This window comes from Phoxinus phoxinus (genome assembly GCF_949152265.1).
Source record: "Phoxinus phoxinus genome assembly, chromosome: 19".
Taxonomy (NCBI): Eukaryota; Metazoa; Chordata; class Actinopteri; order Cypriniformes; family Leuciscidae; genus Phoxinus; species Phoxinus phoxinus.
In genome coordinates this window covers 18,580,272-18,606,331 of record NC_136894.1, presented here as the reverse complement: position 1 = coordinate 18,606,331, position 26,060 = coordinate 18,580,272, and the positions used below count along the sequence as shown (strand labels likewise).

At 37.5% G+C, this 26,060-nt stretch overlaps 1 protein-coding gene across 3 annotated transcripts in view; it reads left to right on the top strand.

Annotated features, from left to right (window-relative positions):
• The window catches only part of ints8 (integrator complex subunit 8), a 60,261-nt gene extending 35,080 nt beyond the window's left edge, over nucleotides 1-25,181 (top strand). For 2 of the 3 annotated variants that reach the window (XM_079590624.1, XM_079590623.1), the window contains exons 10-28: nucleotides 2,763-2,863; nucleotides 10,757-10,898; nucleotides 11,028-11,098; nucleotides 11,414-11,589; nucleotides 11,704-11,834; nucleotides 12,019-12,129; nucleotides 16,117-16,321; nucleotides 17,435-17,556; nucleotides 18,003-18,187; nucleotides 18,376-18,409; nucleotides 18,511-18,570; nucleotides 19,694-19,755; nucleotides 19,902-20,020; nucleotides 23,858-23,961; nucleotides 24,105-24,155; nucleotides 24,234-24,307; nucleotides 24,395-24,459; nucleotides 24,634-24,677; nucleotides 24,772-25,178. In XM_079590624.1, the coding sequence (XP_079446750.1) occupies nucleotides 2,763-2,863; nucleotides 10,757-10,898; nucleotides 11,028-11,098; nucleotides 11,414-11,589; nucleotides 11,704-11,834; nucleotides 12,019-12,129; nucleotides 16,117-16,321; nucleotides 17,435-17,556; nucleotides 18,003-18,187; nucleotides 18,376-18,409; nucleotides 18,511-18,570; nucleotides 19,694-19,755; nucleotides 19,902-20,020; nucleotides 23,858-23,961; nucleotides 24,105-24,155; nucleotides 24,234-24,307; nucleotides 24,395-24,459; nucleotides 24,634-24,677; nucleotides 24,772-24,888 (1,974 nt within the window). In that variant the 3' untranslated portion in view covers nucleotides 24,889-25,178. Of the gene's footprint in view, nucleotides 1-2,762; nucleotides 2,864-10,756; nucleotides 10,899-11,027; nucleotides 11,099-11,413; nucleotides 11,590-11,703; nucleotides 11,835-12,018; nucleotides 12,130-16,116; nucleotides 16,322-17,434; nucleotides 17,557-18,002; nucleotides 18,188-18,375; nucleotides 18,410-18,510; nucleotides 18,571-19,693; nucleotides 19,756-19,901; nucleotides 20,021-23,857; nucleotides 23,962-24,104; nucleotides 24,156-24,233; nucleotides 24,308-24,394; nucleotides 24,460-24,633; nucleotides 24,678-24,771 lie in introns of all 3 variants that reach the window. The other variant, XM_079590622.1, reaches the window with a different exon arrangement.
• The last annotated feature ends 879 nt before the right edge of the window (nucleotides 25,182-26,060 follow it).

Below are 26,060 nucleotides of genomic sequence, written 5' to 3'. Positions count from 1 at the left end.
GCTTTTCCTCGGCTAGTCCTTCTGTTTGCCACTGGCTCTGATGTCTCTAGTCTAGTGGTTAAACATGAGATATAATTTGTCTTGTGTAACTAACGGTGTATCTAACGGTCAATCTTTTGTCTCATTAATCTATAGTTTGTTCCATGGCAAATCGTTTTGGCTGAGGGCAAAGTGAAGTTTCATAACTTTATATATTTAGGCCATTTAACTTTAACTTTGTAGCCTATTAGAGAGCTGACTTATGTTTGACTGAATTGTTTGCTTGATTTCTCATTGTATAGCTTACCTTTTAGGCTACTTATACTTTTATACTGGATATTATTGATCATTAAAACTGACATTTAACAAAAAGAGACAGGGTTGTGTAATTTTATTTTAAAACGTATAGAATATATTTTATATATTCTCTTCACTGTATGTACATGTATAATAAAATAAAAGGACACAACCCTGTCTCTGTTTGTTAAATGTCAGTTTTAATGATCAATTGTTCCATATTTTTTTTAAATGAACTGGACAAAAAGCAGGAAGAAGGCCTACACATAAAGTATAATACCGTAAAACTAATAATACCCCAGGCTTCTATTTTCCCAAATCGCCGATCTGCACCAACTTGTATTTGAGACAGGCGTCTATATGAGACAGGCCTTTCATTTAGTGTTAAGATGTTGTTCATTGAGTGTAGGCCTAGAGGCCTTTTATATTTTGTGTTAAATATATGCAGTGAAGATAATCAATGTATACGCATTGCCTGAACCCCATTTGTTAAATGAAAAGAGGCAGAGTGGTATTTTATACCATATTTCGTTTTATTTTTGCCTAAAATATACATAATAAAGAGATAACCGGAGAAGCCAGAGTGTGCTGATGACGCGATCAAGAACGCCACGGTTTCATTTGCAGAATAACCGGACTTGCATCCTCTCGTCCTCTCGTTTTGGGAGTTCGTTCTCCTGAGTCAAACTTGGCAAGTCCGAAGTTTGCATACTTGGTATTGAGAAACGGCCATATAAAATGTGCAGAGCTGTGGGTCTCCTGGACCAGGATTGAGAACCACTGGACTAAGGGACATGCAGATGTTGATAGTTTACAGCAGAATTACAATAGTGTTGAGGAGGTTATGGATACTATATATATATATATATATATATATATATATATATATATATATATATATATATATATATTATATATATATTATATATATATTTTTTTTTTTCAGCATCAAAGACAGCATATGTCTTATTTTGGCAGCATAATTCTTATTTTGGCAACATTTATAAGGTGGAACAAGGCGTATCTACAAACATTGAAAATATGATTGTCAAAGCACACATTTCTATTCTAAGGTTCGTAACTGTAGATGTCAGCATAAATCCAGTAAATCCATCAAAAGACATTATATTCTATTGTCTTACATTTCAGAGGTTTTTGATAACTCCATGCATTTTCCAGAAAATTACCGGTAGTTACACCTGAGTATGTTGCAGTTTATTATTACATTCAAAAACTAGAAAGTGAAGTTCGTCGGGACAAACTGTTGGGTTGACAAAGCCTTGTCTGAAAGTTTTTGAAAGCTTTACAAGCTTCTTAGCATGTTTTATGTTGTTAGCAATCTTTTAAATGTTGTTAGCACGTCTTAGCATGTGTCTAGTATTATTTTGCTAGCATGTTTCAGTACTTTGCTAGCATGAATTAGATTAGCATGTTTTGTTAGAATTGTTAGCATGTTGCTAACATGACTTGGCATGTTACTAGCATGTCTTATCAAATTGCTCGCATTTTTCAGGACATTGCTAGTATGTTTTAGCATGTTTTACATACTAATAAAATGTTTGATCAGAGGAACTGGGAAAACCTCTCAATTTACTGCCAAAGATTATAAGAAAAACACTATGCATGGCCTTTGTGTTGAGACATATTACTGAATGCCACTCTTGACCAAGAAGAACATAAAAGGCTGATTTGAGTATGCTTAAATTCATTTGGATTCTGGAATTTGTTTTAATGGAGTGATGTGACCAAACTGGAACTTTTTGGACCCATGTATCAGCGATATGTCTGGTGCAAAAAAGGCAAAGCTTATGAGCAGAAGAACACCATCTCCATGGTCAACCTTTGCTGTCGCAGGAAGTGGAAATCTTGACTGTATGAATGACTTTATAAATTCTTTGAAATATCAAGCCATTTTGGCAAAATGGTGATGCCTTGGGTGCAGAGACTGAAGCTCGATGTTCAATGGACTTTCTCGATGTTGAATGGAAGTGTACATGCAAATCTACTTAAGCTTGGTCCAGAAATCAGTTGTAGAATGTTCTTGATTGGCCTGTACAGTATTCAGATTTAAATCACATTGAAAATATTTGGTGGAATTTGATTATCAGTGATATTTCAAGCGAGGAATGGCCTAGATTGCAGTAGAGAGGTGACAGAATCTTCTAAGCACTTACAGGCAGTGTTTATTGAAGGTTCTAAAGAATAAAATATTCTGCAAAAGCTTTACATTCTCAGTCAGAATCACTCAAATGTGTCTTAATAAACTTTCTATAATATTTTACTGTTTTCGTATAATTTTGTTCTCGGCAGCAAAATGTCTTGCAGGTCAAAGGGGTTTAATAATTGTGATTGCAACTGTATACCAGGAGAAAATGGATTATTTGTTTTTCACTGGAGCTTGCCACGAATGTGCAGTTGGTAAAATGTGAATTTGTTGATTTTTATATCAGTAACTTATATCTCTGTTTTGTGTCTCTTTTCTGTAGGCGCTGATCGAGGCCTTTATCAGGGACAATGTTGCGCTCAGTCTACCCAACAGCTTCAGACATTCAATTCAGCTAGAGCTTTTGCACAAGCTTCAACAAGGGTGAGACATGGCTTGATGCTTTTTAAATGCTTAATGGGTATTATGTGTGTATTTAGGGTTCAAAATTACTTTTTGGACCGCACCTGAGACTGTAATAACTACTGAAATGTTCAGAGCCTAATTTTTCAGATTGCATAAAAAAACATAGAATGCGTTTAGTACTTACAATAAAAGCCCATCAAGCAAGAAGGCAACCCTGCGAATAACACTGTTTTGAGAAAATGGCAGTACATAAAGTATAATACCGTAAAACTAATAATACCCCAGGCTTTTATTTTCCCAAATCGCCGATCTGCACCGACTTGTATTTGAGACAGGCGTCTATATGAGACAGGCCTTTCATTTAGTGAGATGTTGTTCATTGAGTGTAGGCCTAGAGATAACGATCCAAATAGCATAGGTTTATAGATGGAAAGCATGACAGTAGGAGGCTACCACATTATATTACGTTTTATTTATAATTCGAATGCATTTAACAAATCAGTTAATGTAAGAATTAGCCTACTATATTACCGATTGTCTAAAGGGGGTCGCACACCGGACAAGAAGCGCAGCGCCGCGTCACGTCTATGACAACTCGAGGTATCACACACCGGACGCGCACGTCAGTTTATGGCCAGCAATATTGTTATGTTTAAGGATATTATGGAATCAAGATTATGTCTGTACTATGTTATGATTGTACCGTACAATTAAATACAATCATTACTTAGTCTGTAGTCTGAATTCATTTAATCTCAGAGCGTCCGTCAACTGAATGAATTGAGAATATCACCTGAAAATCCGATAACATCAGCAATTTTCATTCAACCAGCTGATTTCTGTAAATGAATGTAAAACTAAATGTATATTGCAGCACAAGGTGAAGTCAGTATAAACATAACAACGATTTGAGACAAATAAATGTAAATTTAATATAAAACTTTAACCCTTTAGATTATTGGCAGCATAAAAAATCAAAACGATGTGACAGCCATGGGCTGAACAATACAAGTTACCGGTAATATCCATCGAGCCTATGAACTTGTTGCCCAGTAAAACAACTGCAATCTTGTGATACAAAATGATCCTATTCATCACTATCATCATCATCATCATCGCAATCCTCAACTACATGTTCATTGGTGAATTCCTCCTCCTCTTCACTCTCCTCCACTTCTCCCTCTCCGGCCTCCGCTAACTCTGCCTGCCTTGCTTGCGCTAACAGCTCCCGCCCAGATGCGCAGGGCTCTCTTGCGTGCGCAATCTGCACCATGAACTGGCTTAAACAGACGATCTGACGGGTTTTAGAAGATTAAATACAACCCAAAACAAAACAGACCAGGCCTCTATTTGAGACCGGCCTTTATTTATCCAAACCTGTAGCCACACCAGGCATGTAAAAGAGACAGGCGTCTATTTGGGACTCGGCTATTATTTGAAGTTTTACGGTAGATCTGTGTACTTTAGTCTCCTTTATTTTTTCCTTTATTAAATCAGAAATTAAATTTATACAAAGTTTTTACAAAATTATTATTTTATTAAAAAACAGAAATTATATTCAACTTGTTATATATATATATATATATATATATGTATATACAGGGCTTGACATTGACCCTTGTCAACCCACCAAATCTGGGTGCATTTCAGCAGTGGCGTGTAACACAGCCACTCCCACTTGACAATTTGGTGGGTTTCAGAGTGAAGTGCAACGCTTACATGTTTTACATGTGCAAGTTACACGTTTCAGAGTGGCTTTGTTTACACTAAACGCTGCTCCACATGAACTCAGTTGTGCTGTTTGTTTGGGCATCCAATAACATGCATTTCTATCGTAAAAAGAAGTGGCCAAATAATAAAGATAAAGTGCCAAAGTGGACATATGAATTAAATGTTGTTTGATAAAAAAATATCCAATTGTCATCAAAATAATCAACTGATTATTCGAATAATCATTAGTGACAGCCCAAGATTAGTTAAAACATTTCAAAATGCACCTGCATTGTTTTGCGTTTAGTGATTTTCAGTCATATATTTTGTCATTGAAGATTTCCTACAAATAGTGTTAAAATATTGTCTCGTTCTCGTGAACCCAATATGTGTATTATCTCGTCTCGTGAGCTAAGTGTATCGTCACAGCCGAACTAAAACGTAATTTCCCAACAACAAAATTGTGGCCAGTGAACTTTGGAAAACCACTAGCCACAGTGGCTGGTGAGCAAAAAAGTTAATGTCAAGCCCTATATACAGTACCAGTCAAAAGTTTGGAAACATTACAATTTTAATGTTTTTGAAAGATCCTCTTATGTTCATCAAGCCTGCATTTATTTGACCAAAAATACAGTAAAAAAAAAACAGTAATATTTTGAAATATATTAAAATTATTGTTTTGTTTTAATATACTTTCAAATTTAAAGTGATGCAAAGCTGAATTTTCAGCATCCTTACTCCATCTTAATCATTCTAATATGCTGATTTAATACTCAGTTATTATCAATGTTGGAAACAGTGGTGCTGCTTAATATTTTTTTGCTTATTCATCAAAGAATCCTAAAAAACAGTATCACAGGTTCTAAAAAATATTAACCAGCACAACTGTTTCCAACATTGATAGTAAACCAGCATATTAGAACGATTTCTAAAAGATCATGTGACTGGAGTAAGGATGCTGAAAATTCAGCTTTGCTTCACAAAAAGGAATTCTATTTTAAAGTATATTAAAATAGAAAGCCATTATTTTAAATTGTAATATTTCACAATATTTTCCGTATTTTTGATCAAATAAATGCAGGCTTGATGAGCATAGGAGACTTCTTTCAAAAACATAAAAAATAGTAATGTTTCCAAACTTTTGACGGGTACTGCGTGATATATCTGCACAATCACACAAAATTGTAATGAGGGTAAGAGGAGGAATGTATCACAACTGCTGCATATGGGGCTATGTAGCCGCAGTCCAATCAGAGTGCCTATGATGATGACCCCTGTCAAAGTAAATGTTTTCCAAACAGAAAAACTTTTTTCTGATATTTAAATATGCTGATATTAAATATTTATTGAAATATTGGCTGATATATCAGCCTTGGAAATAGGTCGGTCGGCCACTATTAAAAAATAACGTTTAAACACTGTGCCCTTTCGGATGAGAAGCGTTTTAACTTAATTCTCTGTCCAATCGACTACTTGCACTGAGCTTTGTGATGCACTTTAGTTTTGAAATAGTACAACTAGTTTATTTCCGGTTATGTATTTTTTTTTAATATCCTGTAGTGACTTAGTTCAAGGGTTTCCAAACTTTTCCATTCCAGGATCCACCTAGACAAGTATAATCTATCTCAAGACCCACCAAAATAATTTAAACGCATGAATATGGGGTGGGAGTAAATGACGAATGAATGAATGAGGCATTTATATAGCGGTTTCATATAAACTACTGTACACCCAAAGCGCTTTACAATCATGTCTCTCCTCAACCACCACCAGTGTGCAGCGTCCAATTGGATGATGCGACGGTAGCCACAGTACAACGGCGCCAGTGCGCTCACCACACACCAGATACAGGTGGAGAGGAGAGAGAGTGATAGAGCCAATTCACTGTGGATGGGGATTATTAGGAGGCCATGATTGGCAAGGGCCAATGGGTGGAATGTGGCCAGGACACCGGGGTTACACCCCTACTCTTTACGAGAAGTGCCATGCGATTTTTAATGACCACAGAGAGTCAGGACCTCGGTTTTACGTCTCATCCAAAGGACAGTGCTCTTTGACAGTATAGTGTCCCCGTCAGACGCTATACTGGGGCGTTAGGACCCGCACAGACCACAGGGTGAGCGCCCCCTGCTGGCCTTACTAACACCTCTTCCAGCAGCAACCTGGTTTTCTCAGGAGGTCTCCCATCCAGGTACTAACCAGGCTCAACCCTGCTTAGCTTCAGTGGGCAACCAGTCTTTGGCAAGGGGGTAATCCATCCGCCGGAAAATGAAGCCTCCGCGGGCGCCGCCATTGTAGCAGAACTTCACCTGCTGTTAGCATTCCATTGACTCCCATTCATTTTTGCGTCACTTTTGACAGCGAATAACTTTACATCTGAAGCGTCCAAAGACTCCATTTGTCCATTATTTATTTCTAAAGAAACACGACAATGTATAAAAGGCTCCATTACTTTGTATCTTAAGTTATGACCCCGTAGAAGCAGTTTTTATAAAAAATAGGCTAACGATTGCGTCATAACCACTCGACTCTCTGTCGCACTGTAGAGAAATTACCGTATAGACAGGCGGAGAAGCTCGCAAGCAATCGGGGGGACGCGGAGGCATAAAGTCAAGGGAGAAGTGCATAGAGAGTGATAAAGTTGATCCTGCTGCTAGCTCATGGACAGCTAATAATCACGCTCTCCGTCTCTGCGAGATTCGGAAGGGAATGATTCAGATTTTTCTCGGCACAGCTACCAGAAGACCCACGTCACATCTACGTCGTCAAGCTCAGTTTGAGCCTGCGCAGTTCGCCTGGCGATCAGGAAGTGAGTGCTTCAAATGGGCTTCACTTTTCTCCGTTGAAATCTATGGGGTCGCTGTGTCCATCTTATACTGTCTATGGTCTTTGGCTACAGGGTGATATGGCTGCTAACATGTTTAATTGCAATACAAACTTATGGCACATTATAATTTTTTTTGATAACAATTAAAATAGCATCGTGTTGTTCAGCACAGAAAACTCTTTTGTGCTCGTGTGTGTATATATGTGAAATACCTTTTTCATAAATATTTTCCCTATGTGTTGGTAGGTAGCCAAAAGCACACGAGGGAACGCAAACTACGCACTCTTACAACGACCGTATCACTGAAAGACAGCAGCGCTGAGTTGAACCGACGACAGAGATGAATGCGTTTCCCAAAAGCATCGTATGTAGATCGTAGAACCATTGCCACCAATGGTCTCTACGATGAACTCAGATCACAATGCTTTTGGGAAACACAGCCCTAAATATTTTAATCACTATTCTGTGTCAGTTTTCACTGTCAATCATTTGCCCAAAATTCTTATTTAATATTCAAAGTAGTTGTCTCTACGCTGTGTGCATTACGGTTTAATTAATTAATTAAATTCAAATTCCGTTAAGGCGCATCTATTTATTTAAATATTTAATTGGAATAAGAGCACTAGCGCACAAGCAATACCTTTTATCAGTCGAATTCATTTAAAAATATAAACTGAACAGGTATAAAATATGATCAGTATTCAGTAAGATAAAAACACCGTTAATGAGGAGACGAGCACTGGACGCTGCAGGTTAGTGGGGAAATGTGCAGTAGCCCTCTCTTCCAGTTTTTCCATTCTTACAGCTCCCCTCTTGACCCCGTGGGTCAAATTCAGATGAACCGTTACGGGGTCACAGTAAGACGTCTGTTGTAGTCTTAGAGATGCAGCCAAAAAAATAGTCTTTCGGATGTTGGCAGCTGTAGAAACCTTCAAAGGGCTGTGTTCACTTGCAGAACACTCAGTCTCATCAGGTGTATGTACAGTAGCTTGAGTCCAGCAGGTGGAAGAATGCGTTCAGGTTTTCTTCCTGTGGTCCAGCGTAGAATGTGAGAAAAGTTCATAGATCAATCTGGACCTTTATGACTTGTTCAGTTGACTTGTCATCCCTTCATGGAGAAACTTCTGCTTCTGTGGCACCTTCCCCGTGACGATAATCTGTCCCTCATTGACCAATCCTGTCACCTCCAGCGGTGCGGTTGACTTGGAACATGCTTAGTCATACAGGAATGGAGATTGTTCATTCCTTGCTACAGTTCAGTGACAACAATCAGTAAGTTTACACATTTAGAAATTTAATAGCAGGTCTGTCTCTGCTTTATAATTAATTTTGCATCATCGATTTGTGACTGTAGCCATTCGTATGTATATTACAGTGTTTTCCCATGAGTTGGCAGTGTGTTGTGAATAGCGTGTGCTATGTTAGACTGTCATCATGGGATCAGCTCTACCATCCTATGTGTGTTAAGCTATCTGGATCTGTTCGTGTGAAGATGGACAATAGATCTTTAGTGAAGTGACACTTTTGGACTCTGTCATCTTTGTCTTCTTATGATGTGTAGTGTTCAATGGATAGAATTTTTCTATTCCAGGTGATGATGTTGTGAGTGTAGTAATGAAGGGGTGTGTTCAGTGTTCATGTCTAGGAGATGGGTGTAATCTAATCTATATAAATTGTGTTGTAAATTTAGTTCCAGTTCTATACTGGGAGGCCATACGTATGCAGTGGTGTGCTACTGTGAGATGTAAATGGCCTCTTGAAGTGTCTTTTCACCTATCTCCCGAGTCTCAGGTTATAATCTAACAATCCCGCTGTCCTGGCTCTGATGCCGGTGGGGTCAGCAATTTTAATTCCAGTTGTCACATGAAACAGAGTTTAATTGGCCAGGTCTGAATTATTGCTGTTGTTTCAGTGCAGTGTGTGACACCTAAAGCTGCTCTTGCAGTTTAGCCTTCACAGTCTGCTGTGTCATGAGCTTTAAAGACCCCAGTTCTGCTGCTCTGTTCTGATTAATCAGAGGTTTTATTAATCATAGTTCCAATGGCCCATGGGTTGAGGCCCATGGCTTTACTTCAAGTTGCTCTCATTACAGCCAGATCTGTGGGCAGAAATTAGTTCACCTGTTTCGGTTTTGCCTGCTTTAGCATTTGCTGTTTTATGGTGTCGTTCACACATTTAGTTAGTTTCACACCCTCCTTGTAAATGAACTGATCAGATTCAATTTTAGTTGGTGCTCCCCCGTCAAGTCACCTTCATATAGTGCTTTGTTTTAACTGTATGGATTGTTTCAAAGCAGCTTTACAGTGATAATAGAAATTAGCGTAACAGAAGTTGCGAAGATCATTAGTCATTAACTTAGCTAACACGTCACCGTTCTAACAGAAAACCCTTAGCGCGTGCTCCGGCCGCCCATCCGCACAAAAAGTGCCTGGTATCTCGAGAACGCACTCCCTGAAATAGGTTCGAAGGTGCAAATGTGTATCCGTTTTCTCTGCGCAAACCTCAAAAACGCAAACCCGCAAAAACGCAGACGGCGCGTCGATAGGTATGCGCGTTTGAATATATATGTGCGCAGGCGTGTAGTGCTTCACAAATCAACCCTCAACAAACTACTTGTTAGGCCTTAAAAATTTACTAGTTTACACTTCAGGACTGGGTTGTCATTGAGTCCTGGCGCTGGTCCTTCATCAGATCTGGATCCGGCGGACTGCGGTAAACCTCGGAATAAACAGAGACTAATATTAGCATAGAAGCCATCCTTCTTATGATGTACCAAGTACATCAGGATTTATGGGAAGTGTTCCCGGCCCCGACTGTGCCTGGTTTTGGAGTTTTGGTTCCTTGCCATTTGGCTTGCTTAGTTGGGGACACTGAATAGTCAACAATATTATTGATCTGCCTGCATTGACACCATTATATGAAAACTGAACTGAGCTGGACGATGACATCACTGTTTTCTCCTGAGCAGCTATATATATAAATGAACTAAATTAAAAACTTTTACAACAAAAATGAACCATTACTGAACTTACTTAAGCTGGACTATGACTCTATTTTCTTCTAGATCTGCTGAACAGCAGAAACAAAATTTGTTGCATTATTTTACTGTTATCACTGTAAAGCTGCTTTGAAACAATTTGTATTGTAAAAAGAACTATATAAATAAAGATAAGGTAATTTCACTTTTGACCATTTGACATTTCCCCCCTCAAATGCCAGGGTTAAGCGCAGTGTGAAAAGCCCTTTAGATAAGTAGTCCCACCTAAAAGATCAAATACCATTTGTTTTTTACTAAATAATTTGTGTAAAGGCTTCATATTTTTGTATTTAAGCTTAGAATATTCCTTTAATGTGTGTTTGTGTTTATGTGACAGGGACAGGGCTCTGGAGGAAGTATGTCATAAACTGTGTGTGTGTAATGCAGTAAGAGATGCATTGGAGGGTGGTGTCCCTTGTGTGTCCTTCCATCAGCTGCTTCTCAAACCCAGCAAAAACACCATCAGCTTTCTGCTGGAGGTATAAACCCTGCTGCATCACTGAATCATACACATCGCACACTCCGTTCTCACTCTAAACTGATCTAGCTCACATGGTCTTTTCTTGAAATGAAATGCTCTTTTACGCTCAGTGATCTCATGTCTCCAGGTGTGTACAAGGTCATTGGATAAGGAGCACCTGTCAGAAACGAGCAAGAGAAAAATGGCCCTTTTCATCAAGTGAGCACCTTTACATAGTTTTAAATAACTATTTTCATCTAGCCAGACTTTTGAAAATGCATTTTCAAATGTTTTTTTCTTTCTGCATTTTGTTTGCTTTCACGTGATTTTAAGGGTGAATTTGTTTAAAGTGGGTTTTACTACAATAATATACCTTTTCACTTCGTCACTACTATATTTCATTTCAAATGTTCCTATTGTGTAACAATTGTGTAACAATTACACAAATATTCCATGACCTCTCTCTGTTAATTTGAGTTTTGAGCTTGCCTGTTTTTCTGAGATTTTAGATTTTCTTTCTTGTTTTCATTGTAGGACTGTTTGTGACCGGTTGGAGGATGTTTCTCTGGCCTTCATGGTGTCATCTCATAAACTCTTCAATGAACTTCTTCAAGATGAGGAGAAGAAGATCCTGATAGAGCAGATGAGGAAGAGCTCAGCCACAGTCAACCTCAGTGCCAAACCACTGCCCTCATTCTACGATATACCTGGTACATCCTGACGGGCAGATATTGAATCGTGACTATTCATTTTTTTATATTATGATATGAGGAGCTTTGCTTGCTTCTGGTTGTGGTGTGCTATTTATGTCTTGTTCTCAACAGTGTCTGCCAGTGTGAATATCAGCCAGCTTGAACAGCAGCTCATTCTGTCATTGGATGCTCGACATATCCGACAAATCCTCATTGAGCTGCATGGGATGGCCGAACGACCCTTCTGGAGGGTTAACAGTAAGGTCGGGAAAGACTTTTGTTTTGCAGCAAATAAACTTGTGAACTGATTCGCAAACCAAAAATGCTTGTCATAAATTTACATCTTTAAAAATTATAAATTGTGATTATTGTGATTTTTTTTCTTTTTCTTTTTTTTTTTCTTTTTTTTTCTCAATTTAGTTTACAGTTATGCTTTTTTTTCTTTAGTGGGAGGTTCCTGTTGACTATGTAAACGTCATACTAGCAATAAAAGACAACCTGACACGAGACCTGGTGTACATCCTCATGGCCAAAGGTCTTCACTGCATCAGTATAAAGGTGTGTATCTGTACAAGAATAACTTTAACCCTCTGGGGTCTGAGGGGTTTTCTGGGTCCTGGAGGTGTTCTGACATGCTCTGACATTTGCGCTTATTTCTGTTACTTGTGACATTTTCATGGCATTACACTGTATTCAGAACAAACTCTGCTACAATAGTATATCAGCAGCATGTATGTAAAAGTTTGTAGTTTTGAGACTGTAGTTTTGGTTTGTGGAAAAAAAAAAAAAGTCACTGAAATAAGGTCATGAAACCCATACTGATTATTTCTTCACAAGACTTTTGAAAATTGTATCACGTAGCCTAGAATATTTGCTTCAAAACTATGTGAAAATCATGTAAGACATGTTTTGTGTAAGAAAGCTGTATGCGAGGAAGCGTGAACAACCCATGCATATTAAGTGTTTCACATCTGAGAAAGACAAAGACCCTCCCATAATGGCCCTATTAGGAGCTCTCAGGCCATATCATTATGAGGAACCTTGCACAAAGAATGACTGCATTTAAAAAAGAATGGCTTTTTGATTTTTGGGATTTATTTACAACAAAACATAATCCAAAGATACACAACAAAGGACAAAAAAGCACATTATTGAGCACACTGATCACACCTTTGTGCCATTCCTGAAACATACTACATACCTGTCATTTCCATGTTAGATTTTTCATTTTACCATGTGAATGTTTAAGTCAGCAGGACTCCATCAGTGGTCTCTCATCTGGCCCCTGTAAAAAACAACAACAAAAAAAAAAAACAACAACTGTGAACATGGTGATATCAAGATGTACTATAGGGCTGCACAAATCTGGGAATACATTTTTAGATTTTTAAAATTGCAATAAAAAAATAATAATAATAAACACCTTGTTGTGCCTTGTAGGCATGTACGTGCAGTGCTGCATACAATAATAATAAGCCTATAGCAGCTAGGCAGCCTATAAATCGTTCACTTCAGTAACACTACACTAGAGTAAAAATATAATTGATTATCATATGTTACTTCAAATATTTACAATCGTTATGACGTTATGAAATGTGATTGGAGTAAAAACATGCGTTTTGCTTTTCAAACAGACAGCGTGACTGACTCAAACTCACAGCGCGTGCAGAGAACATTAACTGAAGCGATGGAGTCGCTGAATGTGAATTTTATGCAAAAATAACACTAACTAAATAAATAACTAAATAACTAATTCTAATTCAGAATTATTTCTTCCCTTAAAATCTTTGTCTTCAAATCGCGTTCTTCTTCTTCGGATGTAAATCCAATAAGCTCACAGCTAGCACGTCTTCCAAACTCGACGAACAGCAGAGGATTGAAGTTAGGTGCATTGTTTTTGAGGTAATGAGCGCGTTCGCGTGACTCATGGATAATTTGCATGTCAATATATTTTGCGCGTGTGGGTGTGGTCACATTAAAACTTAATGAGCAAGGGTTTGAGAAACTAGATATCTTGTTGGTTTTATACAAATTACTTAAACAGAGAATATTTGTTTTCTTTTTGAATCAGGTCATTTAAAACTACACACTTAAATGTTTATAAAGATATAGAGCTCATAAATGTGTGAAGTATTCGCTGAGTTTTGTATGTTTAGAGACGTGCTCAAGAAAAAAAGTTCATGAGATGGAGAGGCAGAAAGCACACCCTGTTTAATTTCTTTATTTTACAAAAGCACAACATTTTGTTTTGATTGTAAAGAGGGTTAACACCATTCAGCATATTTACATGCACACCAGAAAACCAGCTTCTTAACCTTTGTGCATCAATTTAAAAAAGTTACTCAGAGGTCCTCAGAGGACCAAATGTCCATGTCAGAACACTGTCATAAAAATGTGAAGCTTGGGAGCACAAGCTTTTCTACAGTGGCCCAGTAGTGCACAACACAACAAAAATTAAAAAGCAAACATAAGTTCACAACTAAACAAAAACAAGCCACAACACAACGGAAATGCTCCCAACCACTATAGGGCTCTCGAAATACGGTAAAATTTGTTTTCCTTGCCACTGTTCTATAGAGTTGGCAGTTTTACAAAGACATCAACACAACGATTAGTTTTAACAGTATGTAACTATTGTATATCGACATGAAATATGAATTAAAATTCACCTACGTGTATTGCTCCGTATTTAGAGACTGCCGACTCTGTAGAACAGCGGCAAGGAAAACTAACTTTACCTAGAGCCCCCTAGCGATCGGGAGCATTTCCGTTGTATTGTGGCTCGCTTGTTTCCGTTGTGTTGTGGCTTGGTTTCATTGTGTTGTGATTTGTTTCCATTGTGTTGTGGCTCGATGTCATTGTGTTGAGAACTTATGTTTGCTTTTTAAATTGTTGTGCATTACTGGGCCACCGTAATTTTCTTACGCATTGAAAAATTGTGTTGCATAAAGGACACTGACACCAACAGACAAGACAGAACAGGTTACTTTTAACATGAAACGAAGTCTCAGCTTTTAATTTCTGTCAATTTTATTACTAAATTCAAACAATAAATACAGTTTTTACTACAAGTTAACAGTAAATAAATATGAATGAACATTAGAAGGTGTGTTGAAAGATTTTTTTACAAGAACAATTTTTTCTTGTAATTGTTTAATCAGTGTTTCAAACGCAGAAAAAAACAAGGTAACAAAAAAAAAACAGCTTGTAAACAATGTCACATAACGTTACATTTACCTCAGAAAAGCCATTTAATGACCATAACATGTTAGTTAGCTAGAAAATTTGCTAAATATGTATTGAGTATTTGGGTAAATATGCACTATATTACATATTTATTATATTTTAAACCATATCATTCAAAATTAATGTAAACATTATTATTATTAAAAACGTATTATTAATTTGAGTTCATCTTTAATAATAATACCAGCTGACAGGGCTCCTTGTATGTTTATAGCATTAGTTGAGAGATTTTTTTTGTTTTTTTTTGTGACAAGCACTAATATAAACAGCAGCCCATATAAACATTGTAACATGTTGTCTCTAAACAATTCTGAGAAGGAAGGAATGCCATTATAGAGGTGAGTACATTTTCAGATTTTGATAAAATTAATTACAAAGACAAAAATTTAATTTTTTTTAATCAACTTCCGTGGATGAATTTTTCACAAAAAAAGTATGTGCACTAACAAAATAAATAGGTTTCAATTTTAGTTTCATGCCGACTATATTGGCTTTCCAAAGAACGCGTACAAACAGAAGTCCATGCAGACGGATGTAAATGCAAACAAATATCTTTCTTTATTACTTGTGCTCCATTAAACATGATCTCAAAACTTGTCTTAAAACTTAACTTAAAACTTCTTGTGGCATTTCCTTGTTCACACGTACACACAAAGCCATACCTTGTGGACAGCATAAGAATAAAATCCACCTTCCAAGCTACTCTGTCAAAAAACGGTGTGGTTCCCAATTACCAACGCACACACTTGTTGCTCAGGTGGTCTAATTATACACAGCCACAGCACCACCCAGTGGACAAACTTTGCCTTACAACAAATGGCTCCTACACTGACATTAACACAAGCAAATTGATTTTTAAAAAATACGGGGGGAAAAATCCTTAGGGCTCAGACACAAAAATGTGTTATTGTGCACTCATAGTTATTGTTATAACAAATACAATTAATATTGTGTTATAGTTGTATTGCTATACTCAACCCTTGAACATAGGCATATAGATCATAGACTTTCTCTACAACTTTGCGTTACTTCAGTTATCCAGTCATGTGATTCCAAGTGCCAAGTTTTTGTTACCCATTTTTAAAACTGAGGCAGTTTAATTAAGATGAATTTATCTGGGATTTAACCCCAACAGGAAATATTTCTTAGTGACTTTAACTTCACATAAAGAGACAGTATGGAAATTAAATAAATTTGAATGAAAGATTAGATCAAGTCTTATATTTTGGGGGTTCAAATGTCAGGTTACTTTTAGTTTGTGGTTTGAAGCAGCCTTTTTTGTCTGTTTGTCTGTTGCAGGATTTTCTGCATGCTCGTCAGCTGTTCACAGCGTGCCTGGAGCTGGTGACAGAGTTTTCTCCTAAGCTGCGTCAGGTCATGCTCAATGAGCTTCTGCTGATGGAGGTTAGAGCACACGAGGCGAGTGCTGTCGAAGGCAACATGGAGAGGCCTCCATCCGACCTGGTCAGCAGGGTCCGCGGATATCTGGAGATGAGGATACATGGTATTACGTCTACTGTTACAAGGTCTCTTAACAGGAGGTCTTTTACAATCACTTCTGGCAATGTAAAGAAACTATTAAAGGCAATACATTAATCTGACTTTATACTTAAGATATACTGCAACTGTTGCTCACTCAGCCTGGCATTGATGTAAATCTTTATGTACATTTCTTTAGCTTCAGCTTTTTTATTTTTATTATATGCTGACAAAAGTGTTCCATCATTCATTCATTCATTCATTCATTCATTCATTCATTCATTCATTCATTCATTCATTCATTCATTCATTCATTCATTCATTCATTCATTCATTCATTCATTCATTCATTCGTTCATTCATTCATTCACTTTCAGTTTGCATGCCAGTTATTAGTAGGTCTGTACAGAATTGATCTAAACATGCAGTGCTTACATAAAAAAAGAGAAAATTATTATAGTCGGACAAATATGATAGAAGGCAAAAGCTGTTAAAGTCCCCATGTGGTAAAAATCAAGTTTTTAATGTTGTTTTGTCTGTGGTGTTTTTAATATGCTTTAAGACAAACCATGTGCAAACTCATAAGTCAACACCATTGCTGAGTATTTTCTCCTTAGAACTCCAGTGAAAAAAAGAATGCCAATGTGTGATTGTCAACGAGTGGATCTATGAGCTGGTGTGAGTGGGTGGAGGTGGGGCTAAATAGCATGGTTTCGCCATCTACATGGTGTAGAGCTACATTCAAGCTATTTTAAGGCATGACGCTTTTTCTCAGGAAAAAACTATTAATGTGTATTTTGGGGAGCAAAGATGAGTTTTAAGGTATAAAATCATTGACTACATGGGGACTTTAAGGTAGCGTTGGATAGTTTGGATTGCACATTTTAAGGCAGGTGAGTGTCAGTTCCGCTCTGCATATTTTGGCCTGAATGTCCTCTTGCTCCCATTAGTTAATGACCATTTACTCAGGATGTGATCAACCCAAATTGTGCCAAAACAGTGTTGAATTTATTCTTCAGACAAAACAAGCTATTTGGGTTTCTGTGGTTATTCTAATGAAATCAGATGAAGCGGAATTCATATTTTAGGAGAGGATGCATAAGGATATAGTTTGTTACAGTGTTCTTCACGTCCACAGATCTCCCGCTGCGTCAGATTGTTGGTGAGGAATGTGTTGTGTTCATGCTTAACTGGAGGGAGAATGAATATCTGACACTGCAAGTGCCCCAGTCTCTGGTCAACAACAACCCATATATAAAGGTTTCTGCACTCTCGTCTCCACACACCCTGCTGCTCATACTTGAAATTTGATTAGACAATTTTAATTAGATTCAAATGTCCAACACAAAAATATCCAAAAAAGAAAAGTAATTGCAAACTGCATAAAGAAAATGAAGCCTGTTTTAGGACCATTGAGAGTTTTTAATAATCTAATAATCTGTTTCTGTAATGTCTTTAAAAAATATATATTTTCAGGTTTGATTCTTGTTACTATAATATATATATATATATAAAACAAAATGCTACCATACTGTATAAATGCTCACAATTTAATGAATATAGTTATATTTTTTCATTACAGTAATGAGAATTGTGGGAAAATGTGCTTAATTGCTCATTTTTGTTATTTAAATCTATGCATGTCTAGATTTCAATTTCGGGTTGTTTTTTTAATTTCTATTTTGTTCTCCTTGTAACTCGTGCAGCTGGGGCAGCTGATAGCTTCCACCTGTAAGGAGCTGCCAGGTCCTAAAGAGAGCAGACGCACAGCTAAGGAGCTCTGGGAAGCGGTGGTGCAAATCTGCAGTGTTTCCAGCCAGCACAAACGCACCAGTGAGGGTAGAGTGAGCCTTCTCAAACAGAGAGAGTCCTCACTCGGCATCCTGCCCCGGTGAGATGGAGGGCGGTTACTGCAAGGCCACTATATCATACATGGGGAATTATTCTAAATCCTGCCCTAGATGACTTCCTGAGAAAAAAAATCAGTTTCATTGCAATAAGCTGTAATTATATACTATGTTAAAAATTCTCCATGTCATGTTAATGAATTTTGTTACATTTTTTCGTTTGTGTTATTAGGAGCAAATTCATGACTTTTATGAAGAAACTACGGGTAAGTGTAACATTTCGCAGTACATAGCATTAAATAAGTCTATCGTAAAATATAGAGGACTTCCAGAATTAATCTACAAATATAATTTTGTTTTGTTTTAGGAGCCACTGGTTTTGACAACACTCATCTCTTTGTTTGTGCGGCTGCACAGTATTGTACGGGTATGTGCTAACCGGTGTAGAGGAAATTACTCCATAAAAGTACTAATTACTTTTTCTAGATTGTAATTAGGATTTTCTAATGTACCGTTTCTACCGGACCAGTTTGTACAAAAAAAAGTTGATTCTAACCATGCTGGTAGAATATGTGGAGTGACGTTTTCTGTTGCCTGGATACCCGTTTTTCTGTTGCTGGCTATTTGAGCCCCATAGTGGAAAATTAAACTGGATCGGTACAGAAAAGAACGGTTAAGCAAAGAGAACGGTTTGGCCAGACGGTGGAAAAAGTGTAAACACAATGTAAAAAGAAATTCCTTGTAGCCTACAATTAAGACATCGGTTTTGTATTTATTATAGCAAAAGTTTTTGCGAGAGTGCAGAATTCAGTGAGCTTGCGGTTTAAAGATTGACAGCCTTAGTGATTACAAAGATAGGCTCTTCTCTTGCTTTCTGTTTATTACCCATCACATTTTGAATACTAGTTTAGTTTTTCATGCTGGTTAGTACTCAGCAAAGTTTCTGGATTGACAACTATATTTAAATGCTCGATTTAGTCGGAAACTGCGATGATTGACAGCTGATTGAAAACCAACGGACGAGACAAAACAGGACAACATTTTTAAAAGTACTTAATCCAATAGTTTTTGCTCTGGTACCGAAATTGGTACAGAGAACCTCGATAGTTATGTAGTATTGGTAGAGACTTCTGAAATTTAAAACTACTACTACGACTACTTTACAACCATAATTGTAATTGTTTTACAATGGCATTTTGTGTTGTAAAATTGGCATTTCTCTTTTTTTTATAATGACTGTTTTACATTCTCTAATCAATATCAACTATTAGCTCTATTATCGTGATAATCTTATAATAAAATGACAGAATATCGTTAATATGGAATATTGCCAAAGATGGCACCAATACGCAATTTCACTCCTCCTGCAAAACTAGCACACTAGCCCTTCATCTACAACATTATTGCTTTACTTTCTGAAATGTACTGGTCACGTTGATCTACATTTCTAAATGTTGGTTCCATGTGCTAGATATTCTTCATGAAAGGCTCATTCCTGTGTACTGGATTGATTCCAGGTCATTATGCTTATGATGTTTTGTATTTCCCAGGATGATATAGTGAATGAAGTGACAGCTGAGCATATCTCCATATGGCCTTCATCTCTCGCCAAGTACGTCACAACAAATGAAATGCCATTAGATGAAGAAATGCCCCTTTGTTTATATATGTATATGTAATAATAATTGATAAATGTATAAGGTTTGTTTTGATGGTGTAATCTTGGTGTCAAATGTTCTTATGATTGTGTCGATGCAGTTTACAGTCTGTGGATGTTGAAGCCGTGGTTGTCACATTAAAGGAGTTGGTTAACTATGCTCTCAGCCTCAACCCCAATAACCAGTCGTGGCTCTGCACACAGGCCGACATTTACTTTGGTAAGTAGAAACAATAAATACAATTAAACTTTGCACTCTAAAGACCCAACATGGAGGGGTTATTTCAACTCAAATTGTATTCTTTCTATAGCACTTTAAACCATATACAAAATGACAGTTCTAATAAAATCAGCAAATAAATTATTTCTTTTTTCATCCACCCGCGACCCCCCTGCAATTTATGTAATATTATTTAGTTATTTTTTATTACTTGGCCCGCCCGAGATGCGTATTATCCGCGTATATTACCTCTTCTCTAATAAAGTAGTGCTGCTTTGTGCTTCCCAAAGAGTGTCTTTGTTTGGAGAACAAGTATTTGATACACTGCCCATTTTGCAGGTTTTCCTACTTACAAAGCATGTAGAGGTCTGTAATCCAGAAAATCACATTGTATGATTTTTAAATAATTAATTTGCATTTTATTGCATGACATAAGTATTTGATAACCTACCAACCAGTAAGAATTCCGGCTCTCACAGACCTGTTAGTTTTTCTTTAAGAAGCCCTCCTGTTCTCCACTCATTACCTGTATTTACTGCACCTGTTTGAACTCGTTACCTGTATAAAAGACACCTGTCCACACACTCAATCAAACAGACTCCAACCTCTCCACAATGGCCAAGACCAGAGAGCTGTGCAAGGACATCAAGGATAAAATTGTAGACCTGCGCAAGGCTGGGATGGGCTACAGGACAACAGGAAAGCAGCTTGGTGAGAAGGCAACAACTGTTGGCGCAATTATTAGAAAATGGAAGAAGTTCAAGATGACGGTCAATGTCCCTCGGTCTGGGGCACCATGCAAGATCTCACCTCGTGGGGCATCAATGATCATGAGGAAGGTGAGGGATCAGCCCAGAACTACACGGCAGGACCTGGTCAATGACCTGAAAGAGCTGGGACCACAGTCTCAAAGAAAACCATTTGTAACACACTACGCCATCATGGATTAAAATCCTGCAGTACACGCAAGGTCCCCCTGCTCATGCCAGCGCATGTCCTGGCCCATCTGAAGTTTGCCAATAAACATCTGGATGATGCAGAGGAGGAATGGGAGAAGGTCATGTGGTCTGGTGAGACAAAAATAGAGCTTTTTGGTCTAAACTCCACTCGTCGTGTTTTGAGGAAGAAGGATGAGTACAATCCCAAGAACACCATCCCAACCGTAAAGCATGGAGGTGGAAACATCATTCTTTGGGAATGCTTTTCTGCAAAGGGGACAGGATGACTGCACCGTATTGAGGGGAGGATGGATGTGGCCATGAATCGTGAGATCTTGGCCAAAAACCTCCTTCCCTCAGTAAGAGCATTGAAGATGGGTCGTGGCTAGCAGTGATGCGCGGGTCAATGTATAAACAACCCGCACCCGGCCGACGTTTTCAACTAACCCGCCCGCAATTCGGACCACAAAAAACAAGAAAGAAAATACTGTGCCCGACCCGCTTCCTGACCTGCATTTTTTAAAAGTAGCTAGTAAATGCTCATAGTAGCGTCATTGGACCATAGACATCGGAACTAGGGGTGCGGGTGCAGCATTTTTCTGAATTCTGTATGATATAGCCTAGTGTAAAGGGGTGTAAAAATGTATTAATTTATTTCATTTCTATTTCTTAACAATTATGCTGCATGTGTTTATCCAGTCTAATCGAAGTGTGTGAGTCTCTTCCCCGACTTTCCCAACAAAAATCCCGCCCCCTCTCAGCAAATACATAAAACTGACATTACTGAGCTATATGCGTTTAAAAGTAGCCTATTAAAATGGCACAATGGCATTGCTCAGTTCAACGTGTTGGGAAATCGGGCATTTTGTCCCGCGTCAGCTTTTATACAAAAGTTAATAACGCGCTCAACATTCAAAAGGTCAATAAGGATTTCCCACTTTCATCTCTGCCTGCAGACTGAGCTCGTGCGTCATCTTCGCGCCAGTTATTTAGACAATAAAGCGTAGGCCATCGTAGGCCATGTATTTCATCGAAAATTGTGTCTAGTACTATATAAATTACAAAGGTTTAATTGGCATCTTTATTGACCGACCGCGACCCGAATATCATTCAGAAATATTTTTGGATGACTCGTAACCGCGGGTAACCGCAGGCAACCGCTCATTTTGGATCAACCTGCGCATCACTGGTGGCTAGGTCTTCCAGCATGACAACGACCCGAAACACACAGCCAGTAAGAAGCATCTCAAGGTCCTGGAGTGGCCTAGTCTCCAGATCTGAACCCAAAAGAAAATCTTTGGAGGGAGCTGAAAGTCATAATTGCCCAGCGACAGCCCCGAAACCTGAAGGATCTGGAGAAGGTCTGTATGGAGGAGTGGGCCAAAATCCCTGCTGCAGTGTGTGCAAACCTGGTCAAGAACTACAGGAAACGCATGATCTCTGTAATTGCAAACAAAGGTGTTTCTGTACCAAATATTAAGTTCTGCTTTTCTGATGTATCAAATACTTAAAGCTGCAGTCCGGCACTTTTTTGGGTTTAAAAATATCAAAAAAGACGTTTTTGAAAAAAAAACGTAACCAGCCAGTGTTCAAAACGATCTGCTTGCCTTACCTCGATTCAAAACGGTAAGCTTGTAATAATGATTTTAATTCCAGTGGTACTGGTGGATTTCCGCGGGAATTTCGAGCATGTCTTTGCGTCATTACGTCACTTCTGTACACATAGAGAAGGAGTCCCCGGCTAGCGTGTGTGGATGATGGAGGAGATTTAGCTTAGCACTTGGTATGGCGGATCCCGAAAGTTTAAAGCGACATCAGTGACAACTGGAGATTCACCAGTTGTAAAACACAAAGACTTCGGACTTCAGAGTGGCTACAGAAAAAATATATTTTTCACGTTTTGACGTGATATAAGCAATCGTTAGATTTAATCAGCATGATATAGCCTACTGCAATGCTTCCCCCCACCCCCCGAATTTGGTCAGAACAAACGTGAATGTTACTTACTTGTTCAGATGACATTTACCGATGAAAATTCTAATGTTGACACTTTCAAAAAGTATACTCTGAGATTGCTGATGATGACAGTACAGTATCCACAGCGACGCAGCAGCCTCAATACATTGTGTTCATCCGCGCTGTTTCATGCCGATTTACTACCCACGCACAGTTAATAATTCCGCGAATAACTGCAATTGCAGATTTCTAACAGAGATGGCGACAAAGAGGAAAAACGACGGACTGCAGCTTTAAGTCATGCAATAAAATGCAAATTAATTACTTAAAAATCATACAATGTGATTTTCTGGATTTTTGTTTTAGATTCCGTCACTCAAAGTTGAAGAACCTATGATTAAAATGACAGACTTCTACATGCTTTTAAGTGGGAAAATCTGCAGTGTATCAAATACTTGTTCTCCACACTGTAGGTGAGGGAGGCTGAAAGTCAGCTGAGCAGACAATGTTTAATCTGTGTGTGTGGAGGTCTCCTGTTAATCACTCTGGTAAAGAAACAAAAGCACAAGCATTATTATTTTCAGATGAGAGAAGAATCTTTTAGTGTTTATATCCTAATTCGAGCTGTGAAACGATTAATCCCATCCAAAATAAAGTTTGTGTTAACATAATATATGTGTGTGTACTGTGTATATATATTTTTTGTGTATATATAAATACACACATGCATGTATATATTTAAGGAAAATTAGTTATTTATATATAATATAAATTATATATTATATATATGCAGTATATTAATGCAAATATTTCTCAAATATATACATGCATGTGTGTGTATTTATATATACAAAATAATTCAATGCATACCCTCTATAATTTATGCAAAGTTTTTATATTTTCATTTTTTATTTAATTTAATATTCTTCCATTGTTTTTTCAGTGACCAACCAGTATTCCGCAGCAATGCATTATTACCTGCAGGCAGGGACTGTGTGCTCAGATTACTTCACTAAACCAGTCCCTCCAGATGTCTACACTGACCAGGTGCTGCAAATTTGTTGAACGCTGTTATGAACCAATAATAATAATAATAAAAAAAAAATCTACTTTTGTCTTGGTAATAAAATACCGTCTAAAGATGTGACTGAAATATTGTCAGGACTGACACATGTTGAATGTCTTTGCAGGTTCTGAAGAGAATGATCAAGTGTTGTTCGTTGTTGAACTGTCACACTCAGGTAACAAGCCGCCATGAACCGTCTCGTTTCAGATGATAGTACTAGCTAATTCCTGATGTGATTGTGTACACACTGCAGGTAGCTGTTCTCTGCCAGTTTCTGAGGGACGTGGACTACATGACTGCATTCAAAGCTCTACAAGAGCAAAACAGGTAAACTTACAATGCATACTGTATCAGTACCCTACAAAATAATTCCGAAGTTTAATTCTCTCTCCACCCCTCCCCCCATTCCATCAGTCATGACTCTATGGATTCGTTCTATGACTACATTTGGGATGTGACGATTCTGGAATATCTGACATGTATCCTTTTTTAAAGAACACTCCCTTTCAGACCAACAACAATCTGTAGTCAGGTTATCAGTTATCAGTCTTGAGCTCTACATCAGCAAATTTATTAATACATTTTTTTAATAACCTTTTTTTCTAGCATGTCTGATATTCTAGCCGTTGTTAAACCGTAACATTTGCCTTCAGACATTCACCAAAAACGTGGAGAGGGTGACAAAAGACAAGTTGCAGTAAGCCGATTTGTTTTCTCTATTGATTCAAGAATTACATTTATTGTAGATGGTGTAGAAATGTTAATATCATGGTAAATGTATGTGAACACAGATCAAGGCCATCGGACAGACGGAGTTAAACTCTAGTAATCCAGAGGAAGTCCTGCAGCTCGCAGCACAAAAAAGGAAGAAGAAATTCCTACAGACCATGGCTAAACTCTACTTTTAAATTCAATCTAAAAGAATGTTTTTGTTTTTTTTAATAATGAAAAATCAAAATCAATTTCAAATAAATATGGCCAATTTTTTTACTAAATAAGTTGTCTCCTATGTTTATATGCAAATACATAGAGGTGTTTTTTTTTTGGTCAAATACAATAGATTCCATTTTGTGTTTATAACAATCCAATGCACAATGTAATGTCTTTTGTAAAGGAGACGTTGTTATATGTAAACTGATTACATTGTATATGCAAATGAACAGTATACTGTATAAGTAACAATACTAGACTCACCAGCATGCAGAGGTAGTCCACGTGTCTGATTGTTGTCTGTCCGTAGACAGCACTTGCCAATTTCTTTTAACTCTGCTCTCATAACGCAGTCTGGTCTGCACAAAAAGAGACATCCAGTTCACACACATCTTAATGGCCTCCTGTTTCAATCCTGTGTGAAGGTCAAACACTTTATTATACACCGATTTAGACAGATTTGTGATAGGGCTGTCAAAAGATTAATCGCATCCAAAATAAAAGTTTGTGTTTACATAATATATGTGTGTGTGTACTGTGTATAATTATTTATATATATAAAAACACACACAATCAGTATATATTTAAGAAAAATTGGTTATATTTATATATAAAATATTTATATATAATATAAATTATATAAATGTATATACAGTAAATAAATGCAAATATTTCTTAAATATATACATGAATGTGTGTGTATTTATACATAATAATTATACACAGTACACACATATATATTATGCATACACAAACTTTTATTTTGGATGCGATTAATCGCGATTAATCTTTTGACAGCCCTAATTTGTGAACAATATTTGAGAGAAATAGGCCTTTTGTGTACATAGAAAAAGTGTTAGATCTTCAAGTTCATTTTCGGTTTAAAATCTGTTTAGAGAAAAACGGTCTCGTCTTAGCGGCCCCTAATTTAATAACAAATTATCACTTCGACCGAGGTGAGTCGGTCGGGGCTGGCTTTGGCTGGAAATATCTTTATTCAGGAACCGCTATAAAGCCAAAACAATCGGTTACCTTAAAGTATACGTTTATCTCTGTGAAGCTGCTTTGAAACAATCTACATTGTTAAAAGCGCTATATAAATGAAGATGACTTGACTTAGAGTGGCCTTTTATTGTGGCCAGCCTAAGGC